At 42.8% G+C, this 15174-nt stretch overlaps 1 protein-coding gene across 1 annotated transcript; it reads right to left on the reverse strand.

The window, feature by feature from the left end:
- LOC102477655 (zinc finger CCCH-type antiviral protein 1-like) lies at nucleotides 1-14750 on the reverse strand. The gene is made up of 5 exons (XM_006145032.3): nucleotides 14115-14750; nucleotides 8978-9056; nucleotides 8184-8314; nucleotides 6995-7128; nucleotides 1-1993 (listed from the first exon to the last, which is right to left on the reverse strand). Exons 1-5 carry the CDS (start codon nucleotides 14213-14215, stop codon nucleotides 1725-1727), a joined length of 714 nt encoding a protein of 237 aa, XP_006145094.1. The 5' UTR covers nucleotides 14216-14750; the 3' UTR covers nucleotides 1-1724.
- Between the last annotated feature and the right edge of the window lie 424 nt (nucleotides 14751-15174).

Raw genomic sequence — 15174 nt, forward strand, 5'->3', positions numbered from 1 at the left:
TAAGTCATAATAAGGAAGGAAATTTTGGTCCAGATACCTCAACTGTTCTATAAACTCACTGTAGGACTGCAAGCTCAATGCTGGCTTGGACAAGATAGTGAGACCCTGTCTTCAAAAGAGCTGGGAGGGGTGGCGTGCACCTGTAACCCCATCAGGGATGTTGAAGCAGGACGACTGTGACATAGAAAGACCCTTTTTTGGTTTTAAATAAGGTCTTGCTTATTATAAGGACTACAGGTACACAGCACCACGCCCAGCTTGTCTTTAGACAGGGTCTCACTGTGTTGCCCAGGCCAACAACCTTGAGCATATGGTGCTCCTACATCAGCCTCTCCCAGTCGTTGAGATTACAGGTACATGCCACTGTGCCTGATCTTTAGGATGGACCAGGAATCGAACTCAGGTCCCCCATGGGGTCCCAGCCTGAAGAACACAGCATCTTAGCACTGTCCACCACGATGACTGGGCCAGAAGACCCTATCTTTAAAAAGGCAAGAAATTGTACCACAATTTCACACATCGTTATAGTTAGAAAAAGAAGCCCCTAGATACGGGCCTATTCTGTTCCGATATGTGCTCACCCAGAAACAAATCGCTTCTCCTTAGGGGGCCTGCTCTTGCCCAGCTCCTCGTTTCTGGGTGAGCCTTATTTGCTGGAGTGAATGACAACTAACGCACTTGGGTGTGTCAGTCATGCTTATGTAAATCTGGTTACTGCAACTCGGTCCTTCCCAAAACACAAGCAGTTCACGAAAGCCTGACCTGAAAGGAGCCTCCTCTGTAGTCACATTAATTAGAAGCCGAAAGTCTGCCATAATGACATAAAGAGCCCAAATGGGCAATTTACTCTGGTTGGTTGTGTCTGTCTAAAGCCACAGCTGGTGGCTCTTGTAATTGCATTCCAGGAAGAGCCAACCCGGATGGAGTCTGTCCCCTAAGCAAATGAAGAGATAAAGAAATGCATTCTCTAATTTCGTTCATCACGAAGATAAAGTACAATACGGCGGTTATGTCTGTCATATAGGGAGACTTCAAAAGTTCACGGAAATATGGAATCGACTTCAAAGGTTCGTGGAAACGTGGAATTAAAGTACAAATGCATTTCGGTGCTATTTTTGAAATCTGTGCAGTTTTTTCAGAATATGCATTTTCCATGAACTTTTTGAAGACCCTGCGTAGCATTACTTTTTACTTCTTATCCCCAGCATGTTCCCAAGCATTTTTTCCGCCTCGCTTTTATAATCTTTTATCCCAGTCTACACGGTCTTATATTCTTATGCCAACAGGCTAATAGTCGATTCCTCTCAAATTTCCCAAATTAATTTTTTTAAATTTAATCAAAACAAAAAACCCCATTTATATACCCATTTAGTAAACTAAAAGAGTAGATGGGGGCAAAAGTTTGCTGCAAGAACAGAAAATTTAGAAATCAGTGTTTACCAGTTACCTCTAAGTGCCAACATATTGGAATCATTGAGGCGCTTAAAAAAAAAAAAATCCCACTGCCTGGCACTCACCCCCAGAAACAGTGATTTCACTGGATGGGGCACAACTTTCTTAAACCTCCCCAGATGATTCCAATGTGCAGCAAAGTTTGGAACTACTGATCTAAGGCGTTCGAGGATGAGATGAAGTATAAACATTTAGCTGTAGTCTCAGATAGTTTGGTTCTATAAGTACACAGAATAGTCAGGGCGCCCTTCATGAAGCTGTGTCTGTCAGCTCTAACTAATCACACAGGTTTTGTCTTTGTCTACCTCCGTGTATTCAATCACATATTCTGGGTAGATCTGATCTTTCTGAAAGATGACAAAAACGGAGGGGTTCAATCTTGTATCCACGCAGCTGTCATAGGGCGGAGGCGGTCTCAGGAACATCATATTTCCTTCAATACACTCTCCAACCAGGACTCGCGCTACAAGCATAACGGTATTTTTGATATCGTACGGACAGGTTTTGTGCGAGTAGATGGCATCCTTTGCAAAGTAGTTTCCTGAAGATAACCAGGAAAAGACAAAGGTTAAGAATTATTGAAGGGACCAGCCATCGATCACAGTTCAAGTCCCTGACCTGGCAACTTAAAATTCATGCTGAGTGCGTGTGTGTGCATGCCCAAAATCCCGAGAGGAGATTGGAGAAAGGGTTGCAGTGTGGCTATCTTCCCTGGGAGGTTATTTCTAATTTTCTGTCTCTCTGTCTCTTTCTGCCTCTCTGGCAAATGCGTGCACCGTATAGAAAAAAATCTTTCCCTCTAAAAAAGTATTACTATAAAAGGGGGTGGTGGGCTGGAGAGTGACACAGGGGATAAACACAATAGTCTTGGAGGCTAACCCACATGGGAAGGTTCTGGATTTGCATCCAGAGACCTCCCAGTGTGTACTCTGTGTGTGTGTGTGTGTGTGTGTGTGTGTGCACATGATCCAGAAGTGGGAAAATCTGGGGTGGATCCTGCTAGGGGGGTATCTCTCTCTCTCTCTTTCATAAAAGAAAGAAAGAATGGGACCAGCAGATTCCATAATGGTTTGTGTTGCTGGATTCCCATGTAGTTGACCATGGTTCAAGTCCCAGACCTGGCGGCTTAAAACTCACGCCAGGCACATGTGCATGCATGCCAAAAATCTCAAGGGGAGAATAGAGGAGAAGGGGATTGTGGTGTGGCCATTCCCCTGGGGGGTGATTTCTTGCTTTCTGTCTGTCTCTCCAGTGAGTACATGCACCCTATAGCAAAAATCTCTCTTAAAAAAAGTAAGAAACTTGAAAAACAGAAGAGTTATCGTAAAAAAGGGTGCAGTCTGTAAGATTATTTACACATTATCAGATCATAAGCATATGCTAATAGCTTAGTGGTATTCATAAATTCACATGGAAATGATGTTTGTGATACAGCTAAACATAACCCGCTGAAATGCCTGCAAAGCATTTGCCACAGCACAGGGGATGGTCTGAGCCAGTGAGCACAATGACCATCTGGTGACGTTGCAGTGGCACTGTCTATGGAATTCAGGCTGGGCGAGCTGAATGAGTCAAGTGGCAGCCATGAGCCAAAGACACTCCAGGTCAGAGGCCATCTTTACCTTCTAGGGAAGCAAGGCCGTTTTCTGCTGACAGGAAGGTCTCAGACATGTCAGAGGGAGAGAGACAGTACGCACAAGGAACAGACATGACAGAGACTTTTGGACACAGCTGACGCATCGTCCTCAACTCCAAAGCACCCCAGGTCACCGCTGATATTTCTATACTCTACAGATTGTTTTCTGCCAAGTTCGTTGTTGTTATTATTGTTTTGCCAGAGAGCAAATGTGCTCACCAGAGAGAGACACAGAGGGAGAGGGAGAAAGCGTCCCTCTCCATCCTGTCAGGATTCGGGGCATGAGTACACGTGTACTTAGCATGTTTTTCAAGTTGCTGGGGCTAGGATTCGAATAGCTGTCAACCATGTGGGAAATGGTTCCCTTAACCATGAGGCCATGGGGCTAGCCCCCCCAATTTCCCGCTTTTGCTATTATCATTGGCACATGCTCTTCTGCCATGTTAAAGGAAATGGGGAGATGAATTCTGATTTCCATGCAGAAATCAATGGGTAAAAAGAATGTGCTTTATTTATGGTAACAAATGTTTCATGCACTTTCCACTTAATTTTGTTTGCTTTTAATTTTTTTTTATAGTTTTTTTTTTTTTTGAGAGGTTTTTGCTATAGGGCATGTGCGCTCGCCAGACAGACAGAGAGACATAGAGACAGAAAGTGAGAAATCACCCCCCCCAGGGGGGATGGTCACGCCGCAATCCCTTCTCCTCCATTCTCCTCTCGGGATCTTGGGCATGCACGCACAAGCGCCCGGTGTGAGTTTTGAGCCCCCAGGTCTGGGACGTGAACCACGATCAACTACGTGGGAATCCAGCGACATAGCCATTACGCTAACTGCTGGTTCCCACAGTTAAATTTTGAATAGGTTAGTCCGGATAGTCTGTGTAAGTGAAATTCTGCAGTGCTCAGAGTAAACTACGGGTCTCCTTATTGTATCCGGTCCCACTGTTCTTCCCAGTTGATGCTCGGGGGGCGCTCTCTCACACCTGTTTCTATGTATGCACATACATACATATGCTCATATACACTGATAGAGTTGTTTTGTTTTGTTTTTAAGAGATAGAAAGTGATAAAGCAAGCCGCTAGGTCTGGGACTCAAACTGCAGTTGGCCATGTGGGAGTCCAATGCCCTTAACCACCATGCCACCTGCCAGCCCCTGTGCTGATATAGGTTTATGTTTATTTGTTCACAAATAGGAACACAGTATATGAACTGTTTTACAGCTTCTTTTCCCACTTTAATCTAGAAATCTTACATCAGTACATCTTATCCCCACACCATTCTTTATAATGGCTCATAGATTCTGTTGTACTAATGTATTATAATTTAATTACTCCCACATTGATGAGCATGTAGGTTAATTTCACGTTCTTGTTATTACAAACAGCACTTTTAAATAAATACTCCTAAAATATCCTAGTAAATACATTAAAAAACATTTTGCTAGAGGGCGCATGTGCTCACTGGAGACAGAGAGGAAAAGTGAGAAGGCACCCCTCTCAAGGAAGATGGCCACACCACAATCCCTTCTCCAGTCTCCTCTTTTGAGCACACACACACACACACACACACACACACACACACACACACCCTGCATGTTTTTCATGTCACCAGGACTTGAATCACATCCTTATCAACACTGGATATTACTTATCCTTTAAATTTTTGTCAATTTAAGATGGAAAATCTGTTTTTTATAAACAATTTAAGCTATATATCATTCTAATGCATATGAATTTCTCTGATTTAAAAATATTAACTTGGGACCAGTCGGTGGCATGGTGGTTAAAGCACTGGACACTCCCACATGGCCATGTCCCTGACCTGGTGGCTTGCTTTCTTACTTTCTCTCTCTCCGTCTCTCTCTGGTCAAATTAAAATGAATGAATGAATAAATCAAATAAAACGAATCATTCCTTTTTTAAAATAAACTCATGTTTACTCTTCTTTACAAATAGCTTGGATGTAAATGTGAATCCTGCCACACGGTGTCACAGCCTGCCCTCGTCAGTAAGGTGAGCAGAGCTCTCTACCCTATGCTAATGGCCCTACCATGAGATAAAAATGTCAAGGTGTGTTTGTGTTTTGTAGATCATTCTTCCTCATTTCCCAGTGAGAAGCTGTTAACTTTCATCTTGCTGCCTGCCTCTAGCACCTCTTCACTCCCTCCTCATATTTGCTGGGCTAAGGAAAAAAACACTCCCAGCTCCAGCCTCACCTTTTATCACCTCCATCACGCCTTAAATGTGCTGTGCTGAGGGGCAGCAGTCGGCGTGGTGGTTAAGGCACTGGATTCCCACATGACTGGCTGCACCTTTAAGTCCAGGAACCAGTGGCTTGTAAATCACACGGGGTGCATTTGCAGGCACACCCCGAATATCCTAAGAGGAGACTAGAGAATGGATTGCAGTATGGCCAACCCCCTTGGGGGGTGATTTCTCACTTTCCCTCTCTCTGGTGAGTGAATACACCCTACAGTGAAAACAAAAACCAAAAAGTGTTCTGCCATTTCCAGCTACTCCTGGCCTTTGCCAGTCTCTCATCTTTATGAACACTCCTTTTAAAAAGAAAAAAAAAAATTGCCAGAGGCTTATGCACTTGCCAGAGAGAGGGGGAGGAAGAGAGAGAGAGAAAGAAAGTACCCCCCCAATGGGGCGCGATCACATGACAATCCCTCTTCCTCCTTTTCCCCAGTCTGTCAGAACACTGGGCATGTATGCACACATGCCTAGTGTTTTTTTCCAAGTTCCTGAGCTGATATTTGAACCAGAGCCAGCCATGTGCAATCTGGCTCCATATGCACAGCACTTAACCACTTGACTATAGGGCCCGCCCCTTTATAAATACTCTTTTCCAAACCCTTTTCTTCTGCCTAGCTAGCTTTTGTTTGTGTTAGGGGTCTATAGCTTCAAAAAAGGCTGCTTTTCTGTAATCCACTTGATTCAGTTTCTTTCATTCATTCAATATAATTGATGTAATGGAAAATACTGTCAAAAATACTGTGCTCTTTTCTTTTTTCTTTCTTTGCAATAAATAGAACCATCCTTCTATTTATCAAGACACACTCTATGCCTCAGGGAGAAATAAAATTACTGAGAGGAATATAAAAAGAAAAAAAGAATCATAGTCAACTTGTAAGTACCAGAATAAAATCTAGAAATGCATTGCAAAAAATAATAGTTTCATTAACTGAAAAATAACTCTGAATTAAGACCCAGGGGAGGAAGACTCTCCATGCTGAGAATCAAAACTGATTATGTTGGAGCCAGCAGGTGGTGTGGTGGTTAAAAGCTCTGGACACCCACATGGTCGACCATGGTTTGAGTCCCAGATGTGGTGGCTTGCTAATTTTGTCTCTCTCTGTCTCTTGCTGATGACCATGTGTGTCCGATAGCAAATTTAAAAATAATAACAATAATAGTAATAAATAAAATAAATAAAAAGAAAAAGATCAGGTTGACTCTGACTCAGTAACTAAGGGACCTGGGCCCAGGGCACTGTAAGTGGCTAGAAGTTGGAGGGGACAGAGGGGACAGGAGCAGAGGAAACCACGTCTTCCCTTTCTATGTGGCTTTACAGGACATTGGTCAGGCAGTTCTAAAGCCAGAACAGAGCAGCAATGGAAGACACTGGGACCAACAGATGAAGCCGTCTGCAAGCATGAATGGCACTTTTTGGTCACTTCCAAAAAAAAAACAGAAGACAGGAGCAGGGCTAAGGTCCAGCAAGCAGGCCCCAAGTCAACAGGACAACCCCCACTTGGGCATATAGGGTTACTGTGAGCATATTTCCTTTCCATGACTCCCAAAGCCTGGGCGTACAGAACAATTATATGTACTTCACCGGAGAGGCACGAACAGGCCCGAGTTAGGACCCTACTAGACAAGAACGACTCTTCCCGCACAAACCTTTTCCATATTTGGTTTCGTGACATTCATGTAAGACCCAGTCGAAATTATTCACACAGATAGACTCCACCTGGCGGCGGCCCGCTGCATGAAACAGAAGTTTTTCATCTTTCTTCTTCATTTTCGATTTCCTCCTAATACAGAAAATGTGAGATTTCACACCAAGAACATGCCTCATCCACTCAACTAATACTAATCCCAACCGAGAACAACCCTTTCCCACCCCAGTTAATAGCATTCATATCAACTTAGGTCTAATCATTTTTCAAATATATTCCATCAGTTTTAGAATAGAGCTACTAACTTGAAGGCAGCACCTGTAAAATAACAAATTTATGAAAGCTTTAAATGATGGGGCCAGCAGATGGCATAGCAGTTACATAGCTGGACACCCACATGGCCGTCCACGGTTTGAGTTCCGGACCTGGTGGTTTGAAAATCATGCCAGGTGCACGTGCTTATGTGCCTAAGATCCCCGGAGGACAATGGAAGAGAAGGAATTGAAGTATGGCCATCCCCTCTTGGGGGAGGGGGGTGATTTCTCACTTTCCCTCTCACTTTCTCTGTCTCTGGCAAGCACACCCACCCTAAGGCAAAAAAAAAAAAAAAATCTTAAAAAAAAAAAAAAAACTCTTAAAAAAAAGACACATGAAATCACTAAATTGTAAGACGAAATCTAAAGGAGGGAAGCTCAAGTTTACACAATTAAAAAAAAGATAGAAGAAACTAAACTGGTGAACAGAACATTTTAAAGGAGCCAGCAGGTGGCATGGTAGTTAAAGCACTGGATTCCCACATGACCGACCATGGTTCAAGTCCTGGATCTGGTAGCTTTCTTTCTCACTTTCCCTCTCTCTCTCTTTGTCTCTCTCTGATCAAATTAAAATAATAATCATACATTAAATTATACAGGTAATTTTTTTTTAAGTAAATTCTAGGTGGCCAGCAGGTGGCGTGGTGGTTGAGGATGCTGGAGTCCCACATGGCAGACTGTAGTTCAGATCCAGGACCTGGCAGTTTGCTGTCTCATTTTCCCTCTCTCTCTCTCACTCTGTCCCTCTCTGGTCAAATTATAAATAAATAAATACATGCTTAAGTAAAATAACTTTTTTTAAAAAGTAAAATTTAAAAGACAGATCTTAATTCTTTCAGATTATATGTAAGAAAAGTCAGTAACATGGCCACCAACCTTTCAAAAGTATTCCAGAGCTCTGGGTTCAGGATCATCTTTATCTTTTCAATCTTGAGATTTTTCATGGAAGCTTTAAAATGCTCACTTATTTTTAAATATTCCGGATGCTGGTTATTGAGCTCTAATAACTAAAAATTTAAAAAATGTGTAAATGTAAAGTAGGAGACATTGAAAGTGTGTTTTGTCCACGTGCGTGGGCCCCTACAGCATGCAGTATCATTGCCAAGGCTCTGACAACAGGTGGGAGAAGCTGGTCCAGGTCCCACATCCGGCAGTTCACTCTAACAGAACCAGACAGCAGTGAGCTCTGTTCAGGCCAAGTCGGGGCTAACAACGCATATGCTTTAGGACAAAGGGAGGTCCCTGCAGTGTCCAGTTTGGTCCAGTGATCTGGCACATTCCTCACCTACTGCTCCAAGAGCAGCGTTGGGCAGAGGAAGTGGAGGTACTCATGGCATCCAAGCTGACTGGGCTGCACGAGAGCTGGAGCACGAAGTGGAAACTAAAAATCTAGATGTAGCACGTAGAGATACTAACACCTATCCCACAGGGCTGTGCTGAGGATCTGCCCTAGTGAGGTCACGCAAGGCTCAACTCGGGGAACGACAAGGTGATCTGCAGAGGTGAGTTGTTCTCTGGGAAAAGGACGCGTTCCTGTTAGTCGCCTGCCTTTGAATCTTGATCTCAGTTTTTCAGTAGCAATTTATTCATTCAAACAAACAGACGCTCTTGTGGCAAAGTATTTTCCCACCTTTAAATGATTCACCCACCAAAAAGTGAAAACCAAGTACCTTATATCCACTCGAAAGGGCCCACTGGGAAAGAAGTTTTGGGATCAAAGAGTCTGACTGGGTCTGGGCTGGCTGCTGGCTGCGAATAAAAAGAGAGAGAAACTTACATGGTTCACTGCTCTATATGCCCAAGACTTACTTTCCTTAACTTCTAGCCATCGAGCCAATGTTTTCTAGAGAAATACAGTATTTGATTTTGAATTTTCCCTTAGACTACATCCCTGCATCCCTGGTATAGACATACCAGTAATCATGCATTTTACAAAATGCAGTAACTGTTCTTAATTTGGTAAATGAACTGCTCTTTCCCATTGAATTAAAATGTAAAAGCACTGGGATCAGCAGATGCCATAATGGTTATGTTGCTGAATTTCCACAGAATCGAATGTGATTCAAGTCCCAGACCCAGCAGCTTAAAACTCACAATGAGCACGTGTGTGTGTGTGTGTGTGTGTGTGTGTGTGTGTGTGCACGCGCGCCCAAGATTCCCAGGGGAGAACAGAGAAAGGATTGCCAAGGGGTGATTTCTTGCCTTTTGACTCTCTCTGTCTCTCTGGCGAACACACAATCCCTGTAGCAAAAATCTCTCTCTCTAAAAAATAAAAGGTAAAAGCATCAATCCTTCTTTTAAAAAAGTTTTTTGTCCAACCTTCAAAGATCCTAAGGTGTGGGCATTAAGCAAGTGTGTCTTATAGCTCCTTTATCAATGATAAACATTTAAGTATACTAAAATTTAGGGGAAGAATTCTGCCTTTCTTGTATGAATTATATGGGGTTAACATACATGAGGAAAAATTCTTCGTTATAAATGAACCACAGCTATAATTGCAAAATAATTGACAGAATTTGAAAAAACACCATTTTGCAATACCTAATACATAACGGATCTACACAACAATCATCGATAGCTACTGAAACCATGACGTGAAAGTCACATGAGGAATGCTGCAACATTCTGTTCCTGTCTGAAGGCTCAGACAGAAACAGCCAGAGCCCACTCTTCATCCTCACCAAAAACAGGACATTCAAATGTTACATCTTTCTTTATTGATGGCTTTATTTATTTTTAATTGCCAGAGAGTATGTGTGCTTGCAAGGGTTGGGGGGTGCACACCCAATGGGGCATGGTCATGCCACAATCCTGTGCCTTCCATCTCTCTATCCTGTCAGGAGCTGGGGCATGTACACATGCACCTGGCATGTTTTTCAAGTTGCCCGGGCCAAGAATCAAATCATGGTCAGCCATGTGGGGTCTGGCTCTCTTAATCACTAAGCTACAGGGCCAGCCCTATACTTCTTAATAAGATGTGACAGTAGAGTCAGCCGGTGGTGGTGAAGGCAGCAGGATCCCACATAGCCAAGTGGTTTGAGTCCCAGACCCAGTGGCTTGAAAAACACACCAGGCACATGTACACATGTGCTCAAAATTCTGAGAAGAAATGAGAGACAAAGGACTGTGTCCAGTCATTCTCCCTGGGGAGTAATTTCTCCCTTTCTCGCTCTCTCTCCCTCTCTGTATGTCTCTCTCTGGCAAGCACATGCACCCTATAGAAAAACTTTAAAAACAAAGACATGACAGGAAGTACAAAGGATCACATGTTTTGTATTCCTGGCCAAAAAATGAACCTGAGTTCATCGAGTCTCTAAATCTAGTCACTCATTTACAGAAATTACACCTCATGGGGACACATTAGCACAATTGAATTTGGGGAATTCTATACATCACGCCACTCAATTTCTTTCTTCAAAATGGTATGAAAAGGTAGAAGGGGGAAACTGTAATAGATTTAGACACTTAAGAGACAAATCAGGGGCTGGCAAGTGATGTGGTGGTTAAGGGTGCTGGACTCCCACATGGCTAACCGCGGTTCGAGTCCCAGACCTGCCGGGTTGCATTCCCAGTTTCCCTCTTTCTCTCTCTCACTTTATCCCTCTATGGTCAAATTAAAATAAATAAAATAAGTGGGGCCAGCAGGTGGTGCAGTAGTTAAGGGTATTGAACTCCCACATGGCCAACCGCGGTTTGAGTCCCAGATCTGACAGATTGCTTTCTCATTTTCTTTCTCTCTCTCTCTCACTCTGCCCTTCTCTGGTCAAATTTAAAATAAAATAAATAAAGTTAAATAAAATAATTCTTTAAAAAAGTAAATAAATAAGTAAATAAAGTTAAATTTAAAAATAATTCTTTAATTAAAAAAGAGACAGATTAACGCATATAAGATATAGACTGTATTCATCGACTATGAAAAAAATTGTTAATTATTTATTTAATTTTACTTATGATTATTCTTCATTTGGCCAGAGAGAGAGAGAGAGAAAGTAAGAAAGCCAGCCACTATATCTGGGACTTGAACCATGATCGGCCATGTGGGAGTCCAGCCCCTTAACCACCATGTCACCTGCCAGCCCCTGAAAAGACATTTTTGAGGCAAGGGAAAACCACAGAACACAGGATTATGGCATGGTCATTCCCCATGGGAGGGATGCCTTTTCTTCTCACTCTGTGTCTCTCTAGAGACATACATAAGGCACACTTAAAATATTACAGGGAAATGATAATGAGTGTGGAGTTTACATTAAGATACTCCAGTAAAAGAGAAAAAAAAAAATAGAGGTGATGGTGTGGATGAGAGAAATGAGTTGGTAAAGTATTGACAGCTACTGAAGCCAGGTGATGGACAGGTATATAGGGTTTACTACAGAATTCTTCTTACTTTATGTTTGAAATTTTCTATGATTAAACAATTACATTTTTAAAATAAATGGCTTAACAAAAAATAAATAAATAAAAAACAACTCTTTAAAGACTCTGTTGTATAAAATATAAACTCATTTGGAATGAGAAGGATTGACCCAATAATTCATGTGCGTTTTCAGCTCAGATTTCCATTCTGGTTTTCCCCTGTGTACTTCAGGGCGGTTTGAGTGAATAGTCATTAAGAAGTCGGGGAACAGGAGAGTGGGCTATAGTTCATTTCTCCACCGACTGCCCAGGACAGTACTCATGGCCCTTATTCTGACAGCAAGCGTCAGCAAGTGTGTTTTTCTTTTCTTTCTTTTTTTTTTTTTTTTTCCAGCAAGTGTGTTTCTTCAGGATGAGTAAGAACAGGAATTTTTGGAACCAGGAGATAGCATAATAGTTACATCGCTGGACTCCCACATGGTTGACCACAGTTCGAGTCCTTAACCCGGTGGCTTAAAACTCATGACAGGGGGCCAGGAGGTAGCATGGTGGTTAAAGGCATTGGACTCCCACATGGCCCACTGCAGTTCGAGTCCCAAACCTGGTGGCTTGCTTTCTCACTTTTCTTCTCTCTCTCTGTCTGTCTCTGATCAAACTGGAAAATAATAATAAATAAAGCTAAATAAAAAATAATTCTTTAAAAAGAAATAAGGCGACCCACAGGTGGTGTGATGGTTAGGGTGCTGTACACTCCCACATGAACAACCACAGTTCAAGTACTGGACCTGGTAGCTTGCTTTCTCACTTTCTCTGTGTGTGTGTGTGTGTGTGTGTGTGTGTGTGTGTGTGTGTCTAGTCAAATTAAAATAAATGGATGAGTAAATAAAATTAAATAAATAATTTTTTGAGGGGAGACGTTTTTGCTACAGGGCACGTACGCTCGCCAGAAAAACAGAGACATGGAAAGCGAGAAATCACCCCCCAGGGGGGATGGCCACGCCGCAATCCCTTCTCCTCCATTCTCCTCTTGGGATCTTGGGCATGCACACGCGCCCGGCATGAGTTTAAGTCGCCGGGTCTGGGATTTGAACCGCGGTCGACTACATGGGAGTCCAGCAACATAGCCATTATGCTAACTGCTGATCCCAATAATTTATAAAGAATTTAGAAAATATATATAAAATAAAATAAAACTCATGACACATGGTCAGCATTACAAAGCTTCGCTCCCCCCCCGCCCCCGCCACTGTCCGGCCCTGAGGAAGGCACTATCATTAAACCCATCTTACAGATGAGCAGTTGTCAAGTGAGGAATTCATCCAACTCCACACAATGAATGAGGAGCAAGGCTGAATATGAACCGAAGCGGTCTCAGGCCAGAGCCCAGGCTGTTCAGCGTCCGGGCAGGGATCTGTGAGCCTAGGATAGAGCTGAGTTGGAACCGACTCCCACCCCGAGGCTTTGATGTGGTTCAGTCCCCTCCTTGGGTTCTTGCGAGATTGTCATGTCCAACGGGACCAGAAAGTAGGACCCCCGGAAACGTGAGCAAGATAAAACACACAAGACAAGCGATGACCTTTAGCAGGGAGGCCAGGAGGCTCGCGGTCCCTGAGGAGTGTGGCCCAAATTATTTGGTTCTCCATGTATTTATTGAGGATGAGGGTGCCAGAGAGGCAGTATGCATTTGCTAAAGTCTTTGCAGCTCTGCGCCATGAGATGGCATTCCCATATTACCTCACAGTTATCCTTTTAGTAACTTCCTTTCTTTATGAACTATCTTAAATTCCTACAACCAAAGAATCCAATCAGAATCCCTTGATTTTATACCTGCCTTGAAGCCTGTATTACATAATCACACCCAGAAAAAAAAAAAAACTAAAGTCTAACTCCAAAAATGTTCACGATCAATGTCGGTTTTACTGGGAGTTCTAAGAGGAGACAGAGCAGAGCTGCAACAAGTCCCCCATGGCCCAATTTCCTTTAAACATTCCCTTTAATCAGCGTTCTCTTTCTGCAAAGCCCTTGCTCAGCCTGAGGCAGCTACCTCATCCCTTTCTTCTCTCCATCTCGCTCTTGGCCTTCCACAAATTCTGCAGTAAAACTACAGACACAGAAAAATCCACAGCAAAACAAGAACCCAGCGCATTCAGTGGTTTTATAGGCACACCCCATTAATTCAACCATTTGCAGCTGGAAAAGCTAAGGCCCTTGGTACTTGAGGGACTCGCCAAAAGTCCCCTGTGGCTAGAGGGAAGACCGGTTTCCCAATCTGGTATCCTTTCCGTCACACCACACCGCTTAACCAGTGCCCGACTCGTAGATGATGCGAAGGGAAATCTCAGTGTAACGCAAGCAGACTTTCAGAACGTGGGGTCCAGATTCACGAGTGACGTGATGGGATCAAGGCACACACGGCTCAAACACCCGCCAGCAAACAGCGTGCCGCACACTTACTCTGGCCCTCCCTTCATCCGCGCCACATCCTGTGGGGACACAAACCGTGGTCTTCTGATAACATCCTTCTGAGTCTTGGAAGCTGTGTTTGTCTGAATCATCCCTTTAGACAGAAAGAAAACAAAATAAACAAGAGTCAAGAATTAGTCCTGGAGCCAACAGGCGGCATGGTGGTTTAAAGTCACTAGATTCCCACGTGGCTGACCAAGGTTTGAGTCCCAGACCTGGTGGCTTGCTTTCTCCTTTTCCCTTTCTCTCTCTCTCCCTCTCTGTCTCTCTGATCAAATTAAAAAATAATAGTAACAAATGGAATTAAATACATAATTAATTAAAAAAAGGATTAGTCCCAGAAAATGACTGATGATTTTCAAGGGTTATTTACATAGCAAATATTCATGCCTAAACATGAATATATATGAATATACATGAACAGAAAAAAATCCATTTGGAGGAAAATCACTCAGGATAAAAAAAATAATAATAAAAATAAAAATAAAAACAATTTTTAAAAACTGGTATCTTTCACAGCCCTTATTAGAAGATTCAAAAAAGCAGGGCCCACAGATGGTATAATAGTCATGTCTCTGGACTCTCACGTAGTTGGTAGCAGTTTGAGTCCTGGACCCAACAACTTAAAACTCACACCGGATGCATGTGTGTACATGCCCAAAATCCGGAGAGGAGAATGGAGGAGAAGGGACTGTGGTGTGGCCATCTGCCCTGGGGGTGACTTCTCACTTTCTGTCTCTCTGGTGAGCGCACATGCCCTATAACAAAAATCTTCCTTTAAAAAAAAAAAAACTCAAAACAGCAAAGAGGTGAATGGATATTTAGAAATTATTCTAGTCTCTTTTTAAAAAATTATTTTATTTTATTTTAGTTATCATGATGATTATTATTATTTTGGTAGATATTTTTGCCGTAGGGTCCATGCACTCGCCAGAGAGAGACAGAGACAGTATGAGGGAAAGTGAGAAATCATCCCTCAAGGGGTATGGCCATGTTGTAATCCCTTCTCTCTTCTCCTCCCGGGATCTTGGGCATGCACACACACACACAC

This window comes from Tupaia chinensis, unplaced genomic scaffold, assembly GCF_000334495.1.
Source record: "Tupaia chinensis unplaced genomic scaffold, TupChi_1.0 Scaffold000140_1, whole genome shotgun sequence".
NCBI classification, from domain to species: Eukaryota; Metazoa; Chordata; class Mammalia; order Scandentia; family Tupaiidae; genus Tupaia; species Tupaia belangeri.